Source organism: Lacerta agilis, chromosome 5 (genome assembly GCF_009819535.1).
Source record: "Lacerta agilis isolate rLacAgi1 chromosome 5, rLacAgi1.pri, whole genome shotgun sequence".
In the NCBI taxonomy this organism is placed as follows: domain Eukaryota; kingdom Metazoa; phylum Chordata; class Lepidosauria; order Squamata; family Lacertidae; genus Lacerta; species Lacerta agilis.
Window position 1 is genome coordinate 6,785,277 of NC_046316.1, and position 23,060 is coordinate 6,808,336.

General features: G+C 49.2%; 1 protein-coding gene across 1 annotated transcript in view; it reads left to right on the forward strand.

The window, feature by feature from the left end:
• Positions 1–2,828: 2,828 nt before the first annotated feature.
• Positions 2,829–23,060, forward strand: part of LOC117046234 (anoctamin-2-like) — a 47,785-nt gene continuing 27,553 nt past the window's right edge. The window contains exons 1-3 of the mRNA XM_033148031.1: positions 2,829–3,290; positions 3,373–3,477; positions 14,288–14,671. Coding sequence (XP_033003922.1) covers positions 2,829–3,290; positions 3,373–3,477; positions 14,288–14,671 — 951 coding nt within the window. The remainder of the gene's footprint in view (positions 3,291–3,372; positions 3,478–14,287; positions 14,672–23,060) is intronic.

Sequence of the window (23,060 nt, forward strand, 5' to 3'; positions counted from 1 at the left end):
GCCACATCCTTACTCTGTTTTCTCCAGTCCACCAGTGTATCTTCACTTGGGACAGTGTGGTGGGGTGTACCTCAGGCTTCACCCACAAGGTATAACAAGGCTTTCACCAGATTGCATGGCATTTTAGCTGACGGATCTTGTTTTTTTTATATATATATAATATTTTTTTATTTATTTTCCAATTAAATCAAATTACATCCAATTAAACATCTACACACATTTAAACATAGATCTATGCTCTGCCGAGCTACGACTCCCCTCCCTCCCGTCAGCAGGTTTTCTAGTCCATTCTCATCGCGCAGTTTTTGCCACTTCAATCTATTAAACTGTGTCAAAGGTTTATTCCAATCCTACTAGTGTTTATATATATATATATATATATATATATATATATATATATAACAATTTATTTGACCGTCAGTCAGAACACAATCATCCATACAAATTTTAAAACCTGAGACAACTCAGAGGGGTTACACTAGAACATACACTAAAAGTAAATTATACATAAAAACCCATATCGATACCATCGATTTTGGACTTACGCTGTTTAAGGGCCAAAAAAAGAAATTTGGCCACCTCAAAAGTTGTGGTGCCAGTAAAATTATTCAGCAAAAACGAAACCTGACATTCTCCATCTACCAGGCTAAGGTGGCCTAAGAGTGGAGCTATCAGTTTCTGTCTAGTGTTTTTAAACTTCCTCGGTTCAATCTTAAATAATCCACAAATTTATTCCAGTCTCTTTGAAACCTTGAGTCGTCCTGGTTTCTGACCCTGCCGGTCAGTTCTGCAAGTTCCGCATATTCCACCATCTTCGTCTGCCACTCGTCAATCATTGGTAATTCCTGTAATTTCCACCTGGGCAAGAAGTATTCTTGCAGCAGTTGTCGCATACATGAACAATCTTTGGTCCTTCTTAGCTATTTTAGCTGACGGATCTTGAACAGAGGAGGATTGTTTACTGGGACATTAGTCCCAGTAAACATGCACTGCAGCGAGGCAGTCCAATCTTGTGCATGTTTACTTGGAAGTAAGCCTCGCTGAATTCAGTGGGACTTGACTTTCAAACAAGCGTACCTGAGAGCTCAATACAAAATTACCTGAGAGCTCAATACAAAATTACCTGAGAGCAAGCTGCGGCGAACTTCAGTAGGATTTGCTTCCAAGAACTATGCAAAGCGTGTTCTCCCATCGAAGAGAGCACGGGTTGCAGAAGGGTTAAAGGAGCAGCTCCAAGTTATGGGAGGGTGTTTTGGGCTGGCCACAGCTAGGATTGGTTGAGGCAAGTTGCTGGGGAGTTTAGCATGTAGCCAAGTGCTTGATTGACAGTTCTTGCCTTTAAAACCTAAGTTTGTGAAACTTTGGTTTCACTTTTGCGGTGTGCAACGGATCTCGGTCTGATGAGGCGCTGCAGAAGGAGCTTCTGAGCAAGACGGTTGTATTTGCCTTGCTACTTGGCTTTGCCTTTCAATTCTATATCCCTCCTTTATACCTTTCCTTGGCCTTGCCTTAATAGGATAAGGAGAGAAAGGAATCTACCTTCCTTCACCCATCCTCCGGCTTCATTCCAACCCGCCCCACCCCCACCCCCAACCCCATCCCCATCCCGTTCACGGCGCCCGGGTCCTTAACGCGTCGGCCGTCCCCGGCCGTGTGGCGGTGGGCTCCGGGTGACCGACTAATCCCCCCCCCTGCTTAAGCCGGCGGTGCGGTGCTCGTTGGTACCTGCACACGAGGGGTTCGGAGCCTTTCTTCGCTTGTGGTTCGCGGCTGAGTTGTTGGCCTCGCCGGCGCGGCCGGGCGCCATTTGGCGCGGCCTCTCTGCTATCCCGCGAGGCAGCCGGGCGGCGCGGGCCGTTGCCCTGCGCCGAGCCGTGCTTGCCTCAACCAGGTGCTGCGCAGCCGAGAGCGGGTGGCGCCGCGGAGGATCGCTTGGCTTCCCTCCTCTCGTCGGGCCGGCGGCCCTTCGGCGGGGCGGCCTGACGCCGCTGTCCGCGGCTTCGTTCCGGCCCGGCACGGGTCGGCGGCCGGCGGGAGCCCGCCTTTGCGCGCGGGGGCCGTAGCGGACTTGAGCCGCCTCAGCGTTCCGGCGCGTGTCCCGGCGGCGGCCGGGTGAGGCCTACCCATCGCGCGGTGCTTTTCGCCCCTGCGCGATTTGGCTGTGTCGGGCCGGGAGCGGGGAGCGTAGTCGGCGCTCCCTGCCCGCCCCGTGTGCAGCAGCCCTTTCGGCCCCGATCCGTTTGCCTCCCCGCTAGCGGCCGTTTCGTGGCGGGGGGCGCCGCCGGGACCGCTGTTCTCTCGGGCGCGCTCCGCTTGCGGACGGCGCGGCCTACGGCGGGTCGCCGCTCACCCCCCCCCAGGGGCCTCCAGGCCGTCCTGCTGCCTCACCCCCCCGCACTGGCCGAGGGTGTTCGCGGCCTTGGTTGACGCGAGGCCTAATAGGCCCAGCGTGTTTGGGGCCTAGCAGCCCCGGAGCAGGGCCTTGGTAGAGGCGTTTCCCTGGGGTCGCTGGAGGTACCGCACGCTAGTGCTGTCTCATTGCTGGGCCTGAGGGCTTCGGCCTTGGCCCGTGGGCCCCCCCCACCCTAGGCCGGAGGCCGTGGGCCAGTGGGAGTAGGTGGTCGTGAGCACGACTCATCGGGCGGCCATTTTGTGGCAGCGGCCATTTTAGGTGGTAAGGTGTGGGCACCCCCTACTGATCGTAGTCTCAGGCGCCTTTGGCTGGTAGGACCGAGGCCTGGAATTGGTAGAAGCAGTGGGCCTGGCGTATAGGGTCGTTGCTTGCAGCCTGATTCTTTCACGTGTTGAATTTGTGTTTTACAGCAGGGATGGCTCCAAAGAAGAAGTCGGCCCGCCCGGCAACCTCTACTCCATCGAAGAGGGTGATCAGAGGCCCATCCCAATCGCTGCGCTCCCAGGCCCCCTGCCAGGACGGCGGGGAAGGGGTCGAGTCTTTAGTCGCTAGCTTGGCGGGCGACCCTGAGGCTCTGGCCCGCCTGGCGTCCTGGTCTGGATGGCCTGCTGCAACGCCCGGCCCACCGCGGACGGGGCCGGGCGCATCCTCTTCGACAGGGCGGTGGCCTCCCCCCCCACTTCGGCCGGGTCCAGTGAGGAGTGGCGAGGGCACCACGTCACAACAGGAGCTGGTTGCGTCCCGCCCTGCGACCCGTGCGGCGGCACTGCTTCGCCATCGCCGACCGCCAGAAAGGGGAAGGGAAGGCGGGGGAGGTCCACCACACCCCGTGCAGGCCGGGCGGCGCGAGGTTGTCTCGCCGCCCGCTTCCGCGGCGGTATCTCACCTATTGTATCTTCTCAGTCTATCGCAGACGCATTGGTGCAGGACCCGTCTTCTGAATCCTCTGGCTGAGGAAGCCTGCCGGTGCCTTCCAAGTTTCTCCTCGGGTGGAAAGCGTCGGCGGGCAGGCGGCCATGAAGCGTGCTAGCGGCGCAAAGGGGACACTTAGTCTTCCTCGACAGGTACGTCTTCGGACAGCTCGGTGACGAACCGATTCCCCTTTGGGCCTCTATTGGGGCTTTGGGGAATCAGTGCCGGGTTTGCCAAGATGGGCTTGGCAGCGTAGGGCTAACTCGCACAGGTGCGCGTTATGGCGCCATTCAGGATTGCCGCAACGGGGTCCTGCTCCCGGAGGTGGACCGTGTCCACTAAAAAAGGCGAGGGACATAGTCCCGGGGTGCCACCTTTCTTCTAAGATGCGTGCCAGGATTCTAGATGGCCGCTACGTCGATATTTTAAACTGGGCCCCCCCGGCCGATGAGAAGGCAGGTCAAGCCAGGTCGGATTCTGCATCCAGAAAGCGCACCGGCTCGGCCAGGGTCGAGCGGGACGTTCGAACGCGGGCTGGACTGTTTTCAGGACTACGCGGGCGTGGTAGCAGCTGCTTTATCCACGCAGGGCTCTGCACCTGCTAGTTTACTCAGTCCATTGTTCGCTCGGCCTACTCCATGGCAGTCGAGGCAGCGGCGATCACTTATGATGAGAAGTTTAGGCGCAGGGCCCACCGGATACTATATGCGCGTTGGGACGCAGGATCTGACCTGTGGACCACGCATGTGGGCCCTGTCCATTGAAAAGTCACCGGCGGAACAACCTAAGCAAAAGGCGGGACCTTCAAGGCGACCCGCCGGCTATCCTGTTGGGACTTTAATAAAGGGTCTTTGCCAAAGGCAGGTCATGCAAGTACTTGCACGGGTGTTCCAAAGTGCGGTGGGAATCACCCCGCCTCCAACTGCTTTGGTGGGAAGCGGCCCTTTCGAGGCGGGAGAGGGGGGGCCTCACAGGCAGCCAAGCCTGCCCCCTCCCCCGCAGTCGCCGGGGGCAGCAAGTAGGGTCCTCTCTCCCTGGCTTTCTCCCCAATTAAGATACCGGCGCTCCTGCATTGGCTGGACATTTACCCCAATGCGGTTGCAGCGGCCTATCTGAGGGATGGTTTTGTCCAGGGATTTAGGGTTCCGGTGGCTGCGTTACCCGTGGCACGGAACCCCCCTAACCAAAAGTCAGTGCGTGAAATGCATGAAGTAGCCAGGAAAAAGATTGCTAAGGAATTGGCGCTGAGTCGCATGGGCGGTCCTTTTGAGGCCCCCCCCGTTCCAGAATTGCACCTTTCCCCTTTAGGGATTGTGCCCAAGAAAGCCCCTGGGGAGTTTCGCCTCATACATAACCTATCTCATCCCAGAGCACGTCAGTAAATGACGTAATTCCCCAGGAGCTGTGCTCGGTGAAATATGCTTCGCTGGACTTTGCTATTAAATTAATCAGAAAATTCGGCCCCGGGGCCTTGCTTGCTAAATGCGACATTGAGTCTGCATTTCGGCTGTTACCCATTCACCCGCAGGACTTTTGGCTCCTGGGTTTTCGTTTTGAAGGGCTTACTATTTTGACAAGGCTATGCCGATGGGTTGCTCGGTCGCATGCGCGGCCTTTGAGTGCTTCAGCACTTTCTTGGACTGGGCCCTTCGCCACAAACAGGGTTATCAGGGGTGACTCATTATCTCGATGACTTTTTGCTGGTGTCATCGGGGGAGTCAGGTGACTGTTTGACACTCATGAGGGCCTTTCAGGCCCTGACAGAGGAATTGGGAGTGCCTCTCGCCGCTGGCAAGACGGAGGGCCCCGCAACTCAGCTTACCTATTTAGGTATCCAATTGGATACAGTGTCCCAAACGTCCCGCTTACCTGAGGAGAAATTGGCGGCGTTGCGAGGGATTATTCTTGACCTCTTCCCTTGAGGAAGGTGACCCTTCGGCAGCTGCAGTCACTCTTGGGCACCTTAACTTCGCATGTAGGGTGGTGGCTCCCGGCCGACCGTTCTGCTCCCGCTTGTATAGGCTGACAGCGGGAATGCGCAGCCCGCACCATAGGCGTAGACTACCTAAGGAAGAGAAGGCTGACTTGAAGGTATGGTTGCAATTCCTGGAGGAATTCAACGGAGTGTCACTATGGCAGGACGTGTGGAACCTCCACACCGACTTCCAGTGCATTCGGATGCAGCAGGGTCCCTGGGCTCGGACCGTTACTGGAATGGGCGGTGGTGCGCGCAGGCATGGCCTACAACCTGGCTAGGGGAGGCAGTCACGCGTGACCTACCTTTTTGGAGTTTTTTCCCCATAGCCGTTGCCGTGCATATTTGGGTCGAGGACTTCAGGGACCGGCGTGTCTGCTTCTGGTCGGACAACAGGCGGTTTGTGACCATTCTCGCAAAGCAGGTCCTCGCGCTCGCCCAGGGTATCGGCCCTCCTCAGGGGCTTTCGTCTTCACTGTCTCAGGTTCAATATTGTATTTTCGGCACGGTTCGTGCCTGGGGTCACTAACGAGATAGCTGATGCCCTGTCCCGTTTCCAGATGGAACGCTTCAGGTCGCTCGCCCCGGACGCGCAGCTTCTCCGGAACCCTTCCCGGCATACCTGTGGACCATGGCAGCACGTAGTTTGGCAGGGAGTAGCGGCATCTGTTTCCCTTCCAACCTTCGGTCATACGACAAGGCCTGGAAGGACTTCCTGGCATTTCACCGAGAGTCGGTGGCTGTGTGGGGTGGAGTGCGCCCATCATCTTCCCAGGTGCTGCAGTATCTGGCGCCACCTTTTCCAACAGGGGAGAGCGGCTAGGACTTAAATTGCAGGCAGCCGCTATTTCCTTCTTCTCTAAGGCCCTTTTTGACTCAGACCCCTGTGCTAATTCGCGGTCCGCAGAGCGTTAGAAGGCTGGGGAAGGCTTCGCACTCCCCACGGTGGCCGCGAGGCGACCCATTTCAATGAGCTGCCTTACCAGCATGCGTTTCCGCTTTGCGTTCTATTTGCTGGTCAAAATATGAGGCCCGGCTTTTTGCTGCAGCCTTCTCCTTGACCTTTTTGGTGCGTTGCGGATCGGAGAAGTGCTTTTGGAAACATTCGCAACTGGGCTAACAGGGGCTTGCTCTTATCAGGACGCCAGCCTATCTGACGCTGAGGTGTACATTGACAATTCCGTAGCTCAAAACTGACCAGTTGGGAAGGGGTACGGTCATGGCATTGCCAGCCACAGGGCGGGGAGGGCCATGTCCTGTGAGGATTTGGCCAGATATTTGGCAGTCAGGCCCTCGGGCAGGGGTCCCTTGCTGATCCATGCTGACGGGCAGCCCTTGACGCGCCAGCAGTTTTCTAGGGTAATGCGCAAAGCAATCTCTGCCTGTGGCGTTTCGGCAGTCGGATTTGCCCCACATTCTTTCCGCATTGGGGCCGCGACCACGGCCGCACATTGGGTTGTCGTAGCGCGGATTAAGAACATGGGTCGCGGAAGTCGGAGGCTTACAGAGCTACGTGAGGACGGCGGCGTTAATTCCGGAACTTACATTTTTTCTTTTGACCCTCCAGGTGTAGCGGCCACCCGGATTTGGATTGTGGGCACAGCATTGTCCATTGGGCCGGAGTTCGTGCAGAGGAATCTGGTCTCGGAGCAGGCCTTGGCTTCCCTCCACATGTGCAGGTTTCTTGGATGGCCAGGCGGGGCATGCGCTGGTGTGAACTGTTACCTTTAATCCAGCACCGTTTGATTGGGGAGGCCCGCCCTGACGCCATCGTGGTGCCCTTGGGGGAAAACGATTTGCCAACTTTGGACTGCCTTACTCTACGTTCCACAATCCAAAGGGATCTGGGGGTTTGAGGTCGCTGGTGCCTGATTGTAAGCTGTTTTGGTCTCATTGGCTCCAGAGGCAGGTATGGCGGGGCAGCTTCTGCCCGCAGGGTACAGAGAAGGCCAGGAAGCGTGTCACAGCAGTAGCCTCTGCTAGGGTCCTGGAATTGGGGTGGGGGTCGCTATTAGGCACCCCAGGATTTATGCTGGGCAGGTCCGCTCTATCGGGCTGATGGAGTCACCTTTCCCCCGGGGGAGCGCTATCTGGTTGGAGGCTATTGCGGAGGGACTAAAGGTGGATGGGACTGTGAGCGGTTTGGCGGCGAGCTTGGGTTAGCTCGTGTGGCGGTTAGGCATTGGTATAAATTTGCTTGCACTCGGGTCAGGATAGGCTGGGCCTGCCCCTAGAAACGCTGCTTCAGAGGTATGGATAGGCTGGGCCTACCTCTGAATGCGCGGGGCAGGGGTAGGAAATGGTTGGGCCTACCCCTGAAAATAAGGGTATTCTGTTAAAAGAATCCAGGGACTCTTTCTGCTTTTGTCCATACCCAGTGGTGGGTGGCTCGGGCCAAGCGGAGTCCTAGGGAGCATTGGGGGAGAAGCCTGGGTCGTTGCCCGACTCCGCTTCTGCCTTAGGTGTTCACCCTTTCTGACTTCGCCCTCAAAAGCGAATGTCAGCTGTCCCATGGCTGGGGGGACAGTAGTCGGGACCAATGCCTAAGCAACCACTCACATTGGCTGTATTTAAATAAAGTTGTGGCCAAAATTATGCCAAAAACCCAACCAAAAATGATGTGTCAGTCTGAATTACTGGGGGGAGCTGGGACGGTAACCTCGACATGCAAAGCGTGTTCTCCCATCGAAGAGAGCACGGGTTGCAGAAGGGTTAAAGGAGCAGCTCCAAGTTATGGGAGGGTGTTTGGGCTGGCCACAGCTAGGATTGGTTGAGGCACGTGCTGGGGAGTTTAGCATGTAGCCAAGTGCTTGATTGACAGTTCTTGCCTTTAAAACCTAAGTTTGTGAAACTTTGGTTTCACTTTTGCGGTGTGCAACGGATCTCCCGCCCGCCCTCCCTAATTTGGGAACGGCGTGTTGCTGCTTGACCCTTGCTATGCCTGTCATGGGTTGGTCTGCTTTGAAGCAGGAGCCTGGTAGGAATTTCCCGGTGGCTGATTGGCTTTTGTCACTGGTTTTGCCTACTGCGTAGCAAATCGTCACAACTTGTAAGGTTGGCGGTTAGGCATTGGTATAAATTTGCTTGCACTAGGGTCAGGATAGGCTGGGCCTGCCCCTAGAAACGCTGCTTCAGAGGTATGGATAGGCTGGGCCTACCTCTGAATGCGCGGGCAGTGGTAGGAAATTGGTTGGGCCTACCCCTGAAAATAAGGGTATTCTGTTAAAAGAATCCAGGGACTCTTTCTGCTTTTGTCCATAACCAGTGGTGGGTGGCTCGGGGCCAAGCGGAGTCCTAGGGAGCATTTGGGGAGAAGCCTGGGTCGTTGCCCGACTCCGCTTCTGCCTTAGGTGTTCACCCTTTCTGACTTCGCCCTCAAAAGCGAATGTCAGCTGTCCCCATGGCTGGGGGGACAGTAGTCGGGACCAATGCCTAAGCAACCACTCACATTGGCTGTATTTAAATAAAGTTGTTGTGGCCAAAATTATGCCAAAAACCCAAACCAAAAATGATGTGTCAGTCTGAATTACTGGGGGGAGCTGGGACGGTAACCTCGACATGCAAATGCAATGCTTCGACCTTTAATCATGGGTGTTTAACAGTTCACGTTGAAATGCTGAGTTGACCAGAGATGAGTGACCAAATTTAAAACCGTGAAACCTTTTTTAAATATCGAAATTTTGGAAGATGGTGATGGTGGCGGCAAGGCATGGGATTGGGTTTTATTTTACAAATAGCCCTTCCTATTTATTTGCACTGTAACGTGAACCTAAGCATATTTACTGAGATGTAAATTGAGTGTGTTCAATTAGACGTACTTGCTAGTAAGTTTGCTTTTGATTGCAACCATGCAGCCCAATTGTATTTATATTTATTTGGGAAATAATTTGCACAGGGTTCACTGGAGCTTACTCCCACATGAGCGGCCAATAGGATTGCAACCGTAGGATTCGAAACTGTACATATACCCCTTGCTCTCCTGAATGTTTAGTGTAGTATCGATATGGGTCTTTATGTATAATCTACTTTTAGTGTATGTTTTAGTGTAAACCCCTCTGCGTTGTCTCAGGTTTTAAAATTGGTATGGATAATGATTGTGTTCTGACTGACGGTCGGATAAATTGTTATTGTTGTTGTATTGTTGAATGTTTAGTGCAGCAGAACCCACCCGAATCTGTAACTTGATGCAACCAGAGGCATCTTTGCAAGCTCCTGAAGTTCAGTCTCTTTACAGCCACACCTGCTTCTTTGTCCCTGGTGTTGCTATGGTGACTTCTCAGGTGGCAACCATGGAATGAGGCCCCTGGGTACCTCGAAATGATAAAGAGCACAACACTTTCAGCAACAACGACACGGGTGTTGTTGTCTTTCCTTCTGGTCCGGAGTGCTTTTTTAAATACATACTTTTACATGCAAGGAAGGAGAATAATAGTTGAAGACCACCTTCTCTAGATCTGGCTTTATAGATTTCCTGGGATTCCCACCTGGGCCAGCAAACTACGAAATGGTGCCGGGTACGGTGTGTCTCCCTTTGAAAGGGTAGGCTGAAAATCTGAGTCTAGGCATTTTCACTCTTGCAGGGATGGATCCAGAAAGTCTACATGGACTACCTGTGAGTACAGCATGACAATTACACAGTGGGGAGGGGGGGTGCTGTAATCGACCCGGGGCTATGCCATCTCTCAAATAAATATGTAAATAGTCTGCACCAAGAAAGCCTCATTTCTACATTTCCCCCCATGTAATTTATTCTGCTTTTCCTATTCATGGGGAGGGAGAGCAAGTTTTGCCCGGCTCTAATGCTTCTCTTTCAGCCAATGAACGTTCTAATTCCTCTGTTCCTCTGGCTCCAGAGATTTCACCAGGTATTGCCTGCGCACCGTACCTGAAGGTGTGAGGGCTGTCAACTTTCTTTCTTTGTACAATGAGTGCCCAATTCTATGGCTGTTGTGCACTGCGAAGCACTGTAGAGTACTCACACAAGGCGCTGAATATGCTATCGCCATCGCTTCCTCAATCTGTCGGTGATAAGTATGTATGGAGGAGGCATGGCATGGAATGACATGGAATCTGTGCTCTGTATTTGAATGTGACAAGTAGGTATGTCTGTTGAGTTCATCATTGGGGGTGGAATAGAGATACCTTATGTTGTAGGTATGGCAGATGGGGAAGGGTGGAACACAACACAATGGAAGAGTGAAATTCTGTCTCCAGAGAAGGTGGCGATGAATTTGTTGGGCACGGGGGGGATATTCCAAAGAAAACAAAACTACTGTGTGACTACAAAAGGAAAGGTATATCAGCTAGCTGATTTATATGGTGCTATAAGCAATATGGACTATCAAAGGGAGGAGGGAGTCCAACAACATGTAGGTCCCTGCTTCAAAGAGCTTACAATCAATTTTTCAACAAGTGAGAGACACGAAGGAAAGGAAAGCAGCAGGGATGAATCAGAGAGATGCAATCACTTGGTTTTTAGGCTTTGTTTTAAGTTGCAGGTGAGGCTAAGGTTAAGGGGTGAGTGAGGAAAGATTTGAAAGGAAAGAGGAAGAGGCACCCTAAAAATAGTCCTGTGTATAAGAGCTCAAGTGCAAAGCATTATAAACAAAACTGAACGTCGACGTTGAATGAATTCGCCTCCTGATTTGCATTCTGTTGCTAGGCTGGGTTTTCTAAGAAGGACTTGTTTTCAAATTCATTTATCCCAAGACAATAACTTCCTCACCCACTATTCCCTTGCTCTTGACTAGAGGTTTACAAAAGCTGAAGCCATATTAAAATGAAGGTTGTTGCTCTGGGAGTTTCATAGAGCAACTTGGCATGCCTTCATTGCGTTGCTCCTTTGCTACTTCGAAGCTGTTGTTGTTGTTGTTGTTCAGTCATTCAGTCGTCTCCGACTCTTCGTGACCCCATGGACCAGAGCACACCAGGCACCCCTATCCTCCACTGCCTCCCGCAGTTTGGCTAAACTCATGTTAGTAGCTTCGAGAACACTGTCCAACCATCTCATCCTCTGTCGTCCCCTTCTCCTTGTGCCCTCCATCTTTCCCAACATCAGGGTCTTTCCCAGGGAGTCTTCTCTTCTCATGAGGTGCCCAAAGTATTGGAGCTTCAGCTTCAGGATCTGTCCTTCCAGTGAGCACTCAGGGCTGATTTCTTTAAGGATGGATATGTTTGATCTTTTTGCAGTCCATGGGACTCTCAAGAGTCTCCTCCAGCACCATAATTCAAAAGCATAAATTCTTCAGCGATCAGCCTTCGACTGAACAACTGAACAACAACAATGACTTATATCTCTTCCAGTTAGTTAGTTAGTTAGTTAGTCTTAAACTCCCTCAAGTTCCCTGTGGGAAATTCTTATCATTTGTTGTTGTTCAGTCGTTCAGTCGTGTCCGACTCTTCATGACCCCATGGACCAGAGCACGCCAGGCATGCCTGTCTTTCACTGCCTCTCGCAGTTTGGCCAAACTAATGCCAGTCGCTTTGAGAACACTGTCCAACCATCTCATCCTCTGTCGTCTCCTTCTCCTTGTGCCCTCCATCTTTCCCAACATCAGGGTCTTTTCTAGGGAGTCTTCTCTTCTCATGAGGTGGCCAAAGTACTGGAGCCTCAACTTCAGGACCTGTCCTTGCAGTGAGCACTCAGGGCTGATTTCTTAGCATAGGTAAGAACTAATCTTTGTTTATGTGGGACTGAAATGACTCTTTACTGGTTTCCAGATACATTTAAGCTGCAATCCTTATCTATATATTTTTTGGGGAGAAAGCCCCAGTGTACACAGTGGAACATGTTTCCAAATAAACAAGTAAAGAAATGAGTTACAAATCTGCTGCATTTTCTTTGACCTGAAAATGCTGTGGCCCTTTAGAGTCAGAGGAGTTTTTCTTTAACCCCCACATACGATTATATATATATATTCCTCCAACATCCCCAGAAGCATCAGAAACTGTCTGAAACATAAGGCTGGTGCACCGTGAAGATATGCCCAATTAAATGTTATTGGGGATTTGCATAATTTTATTTGCTTTTATTGGGGATCAAAATAGAATTTCCCCAGGTGAGATTTGCAATGATGAAGCACCAGCCATCTTGCATAGTATATTTTTTAAATTTAAAGGCATTCTTTCATGTTTAATTTATAGAGCAAGAATGAATACCCAGAATCTTTATAATAATAATAATAATAATAATAATAATAATAATAATAAAGTGATCCAGAGTATCTTTAAGAACATCAGAAGAACCTTGCAGCATTAGGCCCTGGTCCACTTAGCTCTGCACTTAGATCCACTTGGATCATTTCACGGAATACTGGAAACAAGGTGGTCCACCAGAATTTGGCCAGTGGAACACTATGAACCTCCATCTTTCTGTCCACCTCTTGATTAAATATGAGTTTGAAGAACATGACACATATTTCATGACATATATAATTTCCAACATAGCTGTCAACTTTCCCTTTTGAGCGGGAAATATCCTTATTCCAGCGCTGTTTCCCACTGCAAAAAAAGGCAAGGTTGATAGCTATGGCCATTTCCCAATGCAGGAAAAAGGAAGGTTGACAGCTATGCATATAATTCCTGCATTGCAGTGGGTTGGACTAGATGATCCTTGGGGCCTCTTCCAACTCTACAATTCTATGATTTATAAAAGTATGAACAACGAGGAGAGAGGAGCTCCCACTTCTCATAAATTAGGATTTGGAGATCCCACAGTCAAGCAGATTGACAGTAGGCAAGAAGATGTACTCCTTTATATAGTGCATAATTGACTTATCCGGTTCACTAAGACAAGGTCTGGGAATGACAAGTGGCTTAGATGACTTTTAGAAAGGATTAGACATATTCACAAAGGACAGGACTTTCAATAGCTATTAGGTAGGATAAGCAACATAACTTCATTGGGGGTGGGTGGGTTGCAAATGAAAGATGTGTGTGGGGGGGGGGGGAGGAAGAGACCCCCAAGCAGACTGACAGGGGTCAGGGCTTTGTGGCTATCAGGACCAACAGAATTTTGAGAACAGGTGAGGATCAGCTGCAAGGATGGGGGTAGGACTGTCAAGCACAACAAACACCAACAAAGTTATAGTACAGTGGAGAGGCCAAACTCCTCTCTCTGCATTATGCATGGAATCATAGAATCATAGAGTTGGAAGAGACCACAAGGGCCATCCAGTCCAACCCCCTGCCAAGCAGGAAACACCATCAAAGCATTCCTGACAGATGGCTGTCAAGCCTCTGCTTAAAGACCTCCAAAGAAGGAGACTCCACTACACGCCTTGGCAGCAAATTCCACTGTCCAACAGCTCTTACTGTCAGGAAGTTCTTCCTAATGTTTAGGTGGAATCTTCTTTCTTGTAGTTTGAATCCATTGCCCCGTGTCCGCTTCTCTGGAGCAGCAGAAAGTTTCAGGAAAAGTTTCAGGAAAGATATTATCTCTCCCCCCTCCCCACTTGCTTCTTCCCCAACTTCCGCCATGTAACAGGTTCTTGCTCCAAGGTGGCAGGAGCAAGGAACTGGAGCACCCTTCTTAGGGGGCGTAACATAGCAGGTCCCTCCTTCTGACTACCAAATGTAGTCAGGGGAGAAATGAAAAGCCTGGCAATCACTCCAGTGCCCTGCGGTTGAGTACGCAGGGGCACCTGACTAGATGAGATGACCTGATCCATCAAATTGGCAGATACAGCAAATCGGTTCTTATGTTCTTAGGGGGCTGGGGGTTGTGTCTTGCAGTCCATGGCCTGGCAAGAATAATCTCAAGTTATTTGTTCCATAAGACGCTTTCTGCAGGGCACCTGCACTCTGTTGCGCCGTACTGCTTAATCTGAGCCTCATCCGTCTCATTCCTCTCATACAACTACTAATCGCCGCAGTTGCTGCACGCATCACATGTCTCCATGGCTTATGGGCAGGAAGACGTTGAGTCCCCTTCCCTGAATTTGTCACAGGGTGCTTTTTTCAGTAACTTTCTTTGAACTTTCCTCCAGGTTATCAACAACTACCTGGATGGGGCTCAAGCAGGTTCCACAGAAAGGCTCACACCTGGAGGGATGCACTTCCGGGACAGCAAGAGGAAAGTGGACTATGTTTTAGCTTACCACTATCGGAAATGTACCTCGCAGTCCGTTGGTGGTTCTCCAAGCCTCTCGCAGAGACCTCCTTCTTTGGCTATCATTTCTAACGGGGAGACGGCCAAAAGTCAATCTGAACAGCAGCCGCTGCCGCAACAAGGCCAGGGAGCAGCTTCTCCAAATGCCGAGGTCATCGATCTGGGGCCGTTGGAGGCTCTGGAGGAAGCGAAACGGGAGCAGAGGAAAGAATTCGAAAGCAACCTGATGGAAGCTGGTCTGGAGATAGAGAAAGACGCAGAGGTAAGAGGAGGAACTGCCAACAGACAGGTAGGAAAGATCTGACGGGCGAGTCCAGGAACGAGGCTGGACTGTTAGCTTTCATTTTGCAAACAAAGTAAGTACCTAAGGCAGGCATGTCCAGAGTCTGGCCCATGTGGCAGTTTATTTCCTGGGTTAAAATCCTATAAAAAGCTGCATGTGGAGGAGCGGAGACGCGAACCCGGTTCACCAGATTATGAGTCTACCGCTCTTAACCACTACACCACACTGGCTCTCATAACATAAGAAGTGCCTTGCTATATCAGACCAAGGCGTACCTGCACCACATTCGCAGTCTCTATCCCTGCTCTACATGGACCATCAGTAGTTAAATGAAGCTTCAGTTGCGCTGCTCTTTAATAACCACAAATGGATCCGTTGCTGCATTCATTCATTATAGTACATGTCAAAGCCATAATGGGGCAGTCATTTGAGATGAGCTTTGGCATCTGGACAAAAAAGATTGCCTTGCATGCTGGTGTGAATGAAATGTGGATCGTAAGGCACAGAGCATTTAGGAGATGAAGGCTATTTTAAAAAAGCAACAATTTTTTTTATTTTTCTTCTAAAGGCAAGTAACCTTGTACCTCTTAGGACTTGGTCCCATAAACCCAGAGTTGTATACAACCCAGAACATCTTTTAGGCAAAAAAGAAGGTGTCTGGTAGTTGCCTAGATGAAGATATAAGGCAGGGGTCAGCAACCTTTTCCAGCCATGGGCCAGTCCACCATCCCTCAGACCATGTGGTGGGCCGGACTATACTTTGGGGGGGGGGTTTGAATGAATTCCCATGCCCCACAGATAACCCGGAGATGTATTTTAAATAAAAGGACACATTCTACTCATGTAAAAACACGCGGATTCCTGGACCATCCGCGGGCCAGATTGAGAAGGCGATCGGGCTGGATCTGGGCCATGGGCCTTAGGTTGCCTACCCCTGATATAAGGCATCAGTTTATGTTTCCTTGCTTAAAGGTAGAAATGTTCTTATATTGTGATTTTATGTTGTGATTTGCACTGAGACCTGCATGTATAAATGTAATAATAATAATAATAATAATAATAATAATAATAATAATAATAATACTCCTATTAAATCCAGCTCCATCTATCATAAATGCTCCTCACCTCTGCTAATTTTGGTTGAAGAAAACTACTTGGCAAAAAGTGGAGGCAACAGGTTGCTCCACATTTATTCTCTGTAAGAAGATGCATGCCAAATTAGTGGGAATTCTTAGAGATATATTTCAGATTCTGAGATCAACAAATCAGCTGGCATTGAGTTTATTCAGAAATATGTCACTATTTACTAAAACTGTATGTGGGGGGGTATTTCTGCGCTGGTCCTTCTGAGAGCATACCCATTGAAGTTAATGGACATGATTAACTTGGGGTCGTGGATTTCAATGGGTCTGAACAGGACTTAGCTGAATGCAACCCATCATGTATAGGGATAATTGATAATCTGGTATAATCTGCTAGGGAATGAATGGGACTATGAACACCCTATTCCTATGACAGTAGAAATGGTAATTGATTTCAGAAGGCACTCTTCCGTTCTGCCACCACTTTCCATTCTTGGTAACATGGTTGTAGTAGTAGAGTCCTTTAAGTTCCTGGGCTCTATAATTTCTTATAACTTAAATTGGTCAAGCAACATCAATAGTATTATTAAATAGTATTATTAAAAAGGTCCACCAGAGGCTGTATTTCCTGCGTCAACTAAGGAAATTTAAATTGTCCCAGGAAGTGTTGATCGAATTCTACAGAGGCATCATTGAAACTGTTCTCTGTAATTCTATAACAGCTTGGTACGGTACAGCCTCCAAGAGAGACAAGAAAAGGCTCCAACGAGCTGTAAGAATTGCAGAAAGGGTAATTGGTGTTAGCTTGCCTTCAATAGAGACAATTTATGCTACCCGAGTTAGGAAGAGAGCAGAGAGAATTGTAGCAGATCCTTTACATCCCGGTCATCATCTGCTTGATTTACTTCCATCTGGACGTCGCTACAGGACTTCATATACAAAATCGGCCAGGCACAAGAATAGTTTTTTTCCCCCCTTGTGCCATTAAATTGTTAAATTCGTAGTTGTATAGCTTAAGGGGAGGTAAAATATGGGTGGGGTTTCTTTGCTTCTTTGTATTGTGAGAGGAACAGTGTCTGTATGTTTACATTGCAATGTAGCCGAAACAAATTCCAAGTATGTTGGAAAATGTACTTGGCCAATAATAAATTATTTCTATTCCTATTATTCCTATTCCTGTTCCCACACCCCCTGGGGCGCCTTGGAAATTACCCTTAGGGTCCCTCTACAATTCTAGGATTCTATGGGTTGGGTGTATGGCTGGCAGGAGGAAGGAGGGGCCAATACTAGAACAGGGACTTCATGTGATAACTGAGTGAAAGCATCACCAGGAATATAAGGGGCTGCACTACCAGCCCCAACCATAAAAGCCACATCTGGAAAACTAGCAGAATTTAGCAGATGTTCAGTGCTCATTTCTATGAGATTTGCTCTGGGGAAAATCCGTTTGAAGCTTTTGTTAACCCAGAAAATCATGGGGATTTTGAGCTGTAATTTCATGTGAAGAAATTTCAGGTGGTATTCTGGCACACAGATATCCCTGCCCCCCCCCCGTCATTTGAAATTTAGTGCTACATGGCAGTATATCGATTTTTTTTTTAAAAAAGTTACAGTTCCATAACGCAACAGGTAATGCAGCGTAAAAGGAACATTAGAATCTGGGACAGAAGCGCTAGCATTAGAATCAGGGAAATGAACATGGCAATGGCCACTTCCGCAGGCAGCCTGCACCTTTCATTGCTGGTTCTCAAAGGCAGCTTTCTGATGGTGCCATAGAGGTAGGATTCTAATGTCCTGTCAGCCTCTGCATCTCAGCTTCCACCCTGCTGTCCTTTCATTGGTGATCTTTCAGCAGAGACATCATCCATTCAAACCATCTCACTCATAGGATTACAGTACATAATTAGGAAATTAAAGACAGCAGTAGCAACAGGAAAGGTGTCAGGGCTAGGATTGCCACTCATCCTGCATAATACAGGATTGTCCCGTATTTCAGTGTTTCAAAGTTTGTCCTGTATTTCCCCTATTTCCTCTCTTTCTCTCTCTCTCTGTCTCTCTCTCTCTCTCCCTCCCTCCCTCCTCCCTCCCTCCCTCCCTCCCTCAAGATAAGGATCCTTTCCAAATCCCCATCTCCGGACTCCAGTGTGAGAGCCAGTGTGGTGTAGTGGTTAAGAGTAGTAGTCCCATAATCTGGTGAACCGGGTTCGCGTCTCCGCTCCTCCACATGCAGCTGCTGGGTGACCTTGGGCTAGTCACACTTCTTTGAAGTCTCTCAGCCCCACTCACCTCACAGAGTGTTTGTTGTGGGGGAGGAAGGGAAAGGAGAATGTAAGCCGCTTTGAGACTCCTTCGGGTAGTGATAAAGCAGGATATCAAATCCAAACTCTTCTTCCTCCTCTTCTTATTCCAGCAGGGAAGGCTTGGCTGGAGAAAACGCCCCTCACTTTTTCCTTTCCTCTTTTTGCGAGCACATTCGCTGAACCCTGTCTGTGGAGCCTACCCCCCAAAGAATGAGACAGGAGACCAAAGTATGGGTTCAAACTGGCCACAACTTTACTTAACTTCAGAATGTGGGGAACTAGGCATAGGCCTTGGCATGTAACCCTCTCAGCCCGTCTGGGACTGAGGATGTGCAGGACAATGAAGTGCAGTGGGAAGGGACTGTAAAGCGCAAACTTACACAGCGTGCCCTCCCACCCTACCTCAGCTGGGAGTTTGACCTACATGCCGCTGCTCTAGGGCCAGGGACTCCCGCAATCAACCCTTTAATGGGCCCTGCAAATGCCGCTGCATGGGGGTGAATGAAATGCCCCCCCAACATGAAGATGAAGATGATGGTGATGAAGAGGAGGAGGAGGAGGAGGAGGAGGAGGAGGAGGAGGAGGAGGAGGAGGAGGAGGAGTTTGGATTTGATATCCCGCTTTTCACTACCCGAAGGAGTCTCAAAGTGGCTAACATTCTCCTTTCCCTTCCTCTCCCACAACAAACACCCAGGTGGCCATCCATTGTCCTCCCAGGCCAGGGACGGGACGATAGCCACCCTAACCCAGGTGGGAGGCACCAGACCAGGTACATGTGAAACTGGAAAAATTAGAATATCGTGGAAAGGTTCATTTCTTTCAGTAATTCAAAGGTCATGTATTTAAGCATGGGTAGCAAAGCATAGGCAGATTTACAAATTCATGTGTATGTGACAAATTTCAAAGGGGCCCTCCGGTTAGGCTGCCATTGATTTTAATGGATTGCCTTGAAGTAATTTCAGCACCAGGTGGGGAGAGGAAAGCTTCCCGCCTCCCGCCGCCATCCTGTCCTTTATTTTGCCAGAACAAAGGTGACAACCCTATGTCAGACAAAAGAGAAATATGAAACTATACAACTGTAGAGGCACAGCACATTATAAAATACTTAGCTCAGTACGCCACACAGTACATTCTGCTTGACTTGTAAGAATGCAGAACCACAGAACAGAAGTTCTGAGGCAGACAGACAAACATATCTGGACTCCGTGAGCCAGTGTGGTGTAGTGGTTAAGAGCGGTAGACCTGTAATCTGGGGAACCGGGTTTGCGTCTCCGCTCCTCCACATGCAGCTGCTGGGTGACCTTGGGCTAGTCACACTTCTCTGAAGTCTCTCAGCCCCACTCACCTCACAGAGTGTTTGTTGTGGGGGGAGGAAGGGAAAGGAGAATGTTAGCTGCTTTGAGACTCCTTCGAGTAGTGAAAAGCGGGATATCAAATCCAAAATCTTATTCTTCTGAATTAGCTGGTTTCAAGTAGATAAAATACCAAACCACACTTTTTAAGGGAATCTGAGACCACTAAAAGTCAGGTGCTTGATAGACACAGACTGTTGCTTGGTGTGCTGGTTAAATGTACTTCATATCTGAAGTCGGTGACCGCCGTCGCCCTTGAAAAATGTTGTGTGCACCTACTTAATTACACTTTACTAACCTTACAGAAAGACTAGCCTCAACTACCTCAGATACTGTAACTAAAAGGATTAATCTCAGAAAGCATATTGGGAATAAGAGACAGGACATCAGTCGGTCGCAGGCTTGAGATGATTGCTGACCTCCATGCTCAGGGCATGGGCATTGTGGGAATGGGTCAAAATACTGCTTGACTTGTACTTGAGGAAATCCCTTCCGTGATTCAAGTGAGTGCACGGAGTTACCGTATTTTTTGCTCCATAAGACGCACTTTTTTCCTCCTGGAAAGTAAGGGGAAATGTCTGTGCGTCTTATGGAGCGAATGCATGGTCCCTGGAGCCAAATTGCCCAGGGAGGAAAGGCAGATCCTGCTTTTTCTGTTTTAGAAAGAGCTAAAGGCTAACAAGAGGGAAAGAGAGTGTTGAAAGGAACCCACTCAACAGCTGATTGCAGGAGATCGGGGAGGGAGATAAGGGAGCTAGCTCCCTTCCTGCCCCGCCCAGGCCCCTTGCAGAGTAGGATCCTGGGAAATTGAGGATCCTGGGAAATTGAGTTTTTCAGCCATTTGGGGCTGTTACTTTTCCTCTTGCTTTCTATTACTTGCTGATGCTTACTGGTTTGCTTTCTTCTTGCTTCCTATTACCTACTGGTGCTTACTGGTTTGTACTGGTTTGCTTTCCTCTTGCTTTGTATTACTTGCTGGTGCTTACTGGTCTGTACTGGTTTGTGCTGGTGCTTACTGGTTTGTACTGGTTTACTTTCCTCTTGCTTCCTATTACCTGCTGGTGCTTACTGGTCTGTACTGGTTTGTACTGGTGCTTACTGGTTTGTACTGGTTTGCTTTCCTCTTGCTTCCTATTGCTTGCTGGTGCGTACTGGTTTGTACTGGTGCTTACTGGTCTGTACCGGTTTGTACTGGTGCTTACTGGTTTGTACTGGTTTGTGTTCCTCTTGCTTCCTCTTGCTTGCTGGTGCGTACTGGTTTGTACTGGTGCTTACTGGTCTGTACTGGTTTGTACTGGTGCTTACTGGTTTGTACTGTTTTGTGTTCCTCTTGCTTCCTATTGCTTGCTGGTGCGTACTGGTTTGTACTGGTGCTTACTGGTTTATACTGGTTTGTGTTCCTCTTGCTTCCTATTGCTTGCTGGTGCGTACTGGTTTGTACTGGTGCTTACTGGTCTGTACTGGTTTGTACTGGTGCTTACTGGTTTCTACTGGTTTGCGTTCCTCTTGCTTCCTACTGCTTGCTGGTGCGTACTGGTTTGTACTGGTGCTTACTGGTCTGTACTGGTTTGTACTGGTGTTTACTGGTTTGTACTGGTTCATGTTCCTCTTGCTTCCTATTGCTTGCTGGTGCGTACTGGTTTGTACTGGTGCTTACTGGTCTGTACTGGTTTGTACTGGTGTTTACTGGTTTGTACTGGTTTGCTTTCCTCTTGCTTCCTATTACTTGCTGGTGCGTACTGGCTTCTACTGGTGCTTACTGGTCTGTACTGGTGCTTACTGTTTTGTAAGCAATGCTTTTCCCCCTTTGCAAAAGCTGCACAAATCTGAACTGATCCTTTGCAAAAAAAAAGCTGTAAAACTTTGAGCTGATTCTCAAAAAAAACCCCATGGGTTTTAGAGGAGGAAAACCAGAAAAATATTTTTTCCCTTGTTTCCTCCTCTAAAAACGAGGTGCGCCCTATGGTCCGAAGCGTCCTATGGAGCGAAAAATACGGTAGATATCAGGGACGGTGGGAGCCAGTGCTGCCCACAGGATTTACAGACCCGAGAACATAGAGGAGAGAAAGAGTGAGCTGTCTCCAGAGAACATAAGACAAAGAGACACTACAATCCAGGGAATGCTGTCGAAATGCTTTTGTAATGTTCTTAAGTGGGTCCCTTGTGCATCTACGCACATGGTCACATTGTCAACCAAGCACCGTAGCAGGATCCAAGAGAACAGCAGAACGGTGGCTTTACTAACTAAACAGATGATAACAGGATTAGCTCGGAGACCAGCTTACACAGAACTGCCTTGGTACAGGGCCAACACACACACACACATCTTGCCAAATCATAGGAAGAACTATGGTTTCAGGGTTCCCAAACAGTTCTTTAGAATAAACAACCATGCCCCTAGACCCCAAGATAATAATAATTAGGTGTCAGGGAATTGTCCCCAGCTCAGCGGGCGAGATGTTACAGAGAGCCCTGGCCCCACCTGACCAGCAACACGTCCTCTTCCAGCGGAGGAAACAGCGAGGTCTCCAGTGGGGAGGGGCAGGCAGTTTCGGGTCTTGAGAGCAGAGGCTCTGGGGATGTTGGAGAGACCCTGTACTCCCCTCGTGCAGCGGGCGAGGAGGGAGACACACCATTTCCGGCGCCCCAAGTGCGCAGAGGGGTGAAATGCAATGAGTGGAGGTGGATATTTGGGATATCAAAACTCTTATGTTGGGGTCACAGGTGAAAGGGGCCACTCCCGGATTCTGCGAGTGACTGATACAGACATGAACTTGTAGCTCTGCACTGTAAATAGCATGTAAATAGCATGCACAATAAACCTCTTAAAAGACGGTTTAGAATCTTGCCTGGTTACTCGCGAGCAACCACCCCACGGACCTTACATTATGTAAGTTGGGCTCACCCTTTAAAAGAACCAGGTAGGCAAGACTTGTCTCAAATTCTGTTCCTGCCATTCTTAGACAAAATGGCTTCCCAAATCTCCCTGCCTACAGAAGGGTGAATCTGTATGTTTTGGTTCTCTCAGTTTCTCATTTTTCTAATCTTAAATTCAGTTCTCCACATTTCTGCAACAACTGAACGCTTGGTAGCTCAGGAGACCCTTAATCTCAAGGTCTTGGGCAAAAGATTCCTGCATTGCAGGGGGTCGGACTAAATTACCCTTGTAGTTCTTTCCAACTTTACAATTCTATGATTCTCTATGAAATGCATTTATTTATTTTTTTAAAAAATCCTGTTTGAAAATTCACCGGCACAGGACCATGTTGGGAATTTGTGGATTTAAAACCGTATTGTACTTTGAGCATTTTTGTTTAGTGTTTTGGAATCAGGAAAAAGAGACAGAATCATTAGTCCAGCAGAGAAAATATTTCTCCACTGATTTGTTTTGCATGCAGTTGTAGTAAAAGAGCTTAACAGACATCATTGGATATTCATTGCCCAGTTCAGGAAAACCCTTTGTAATTATCAATGACTTTGTTTTTAGCAGAAACTCATCTTTAAATCAAATCCAGTGGGAAAGTCAAGGCAGGAACTGGTGGATGCCTTTAGGGAACACTTAGCAGTACTGTACATAAAATACCAGAAGCAACGTGCGCATAGAATCTCATGGGAAGTAGTGATTGGTGCTTGA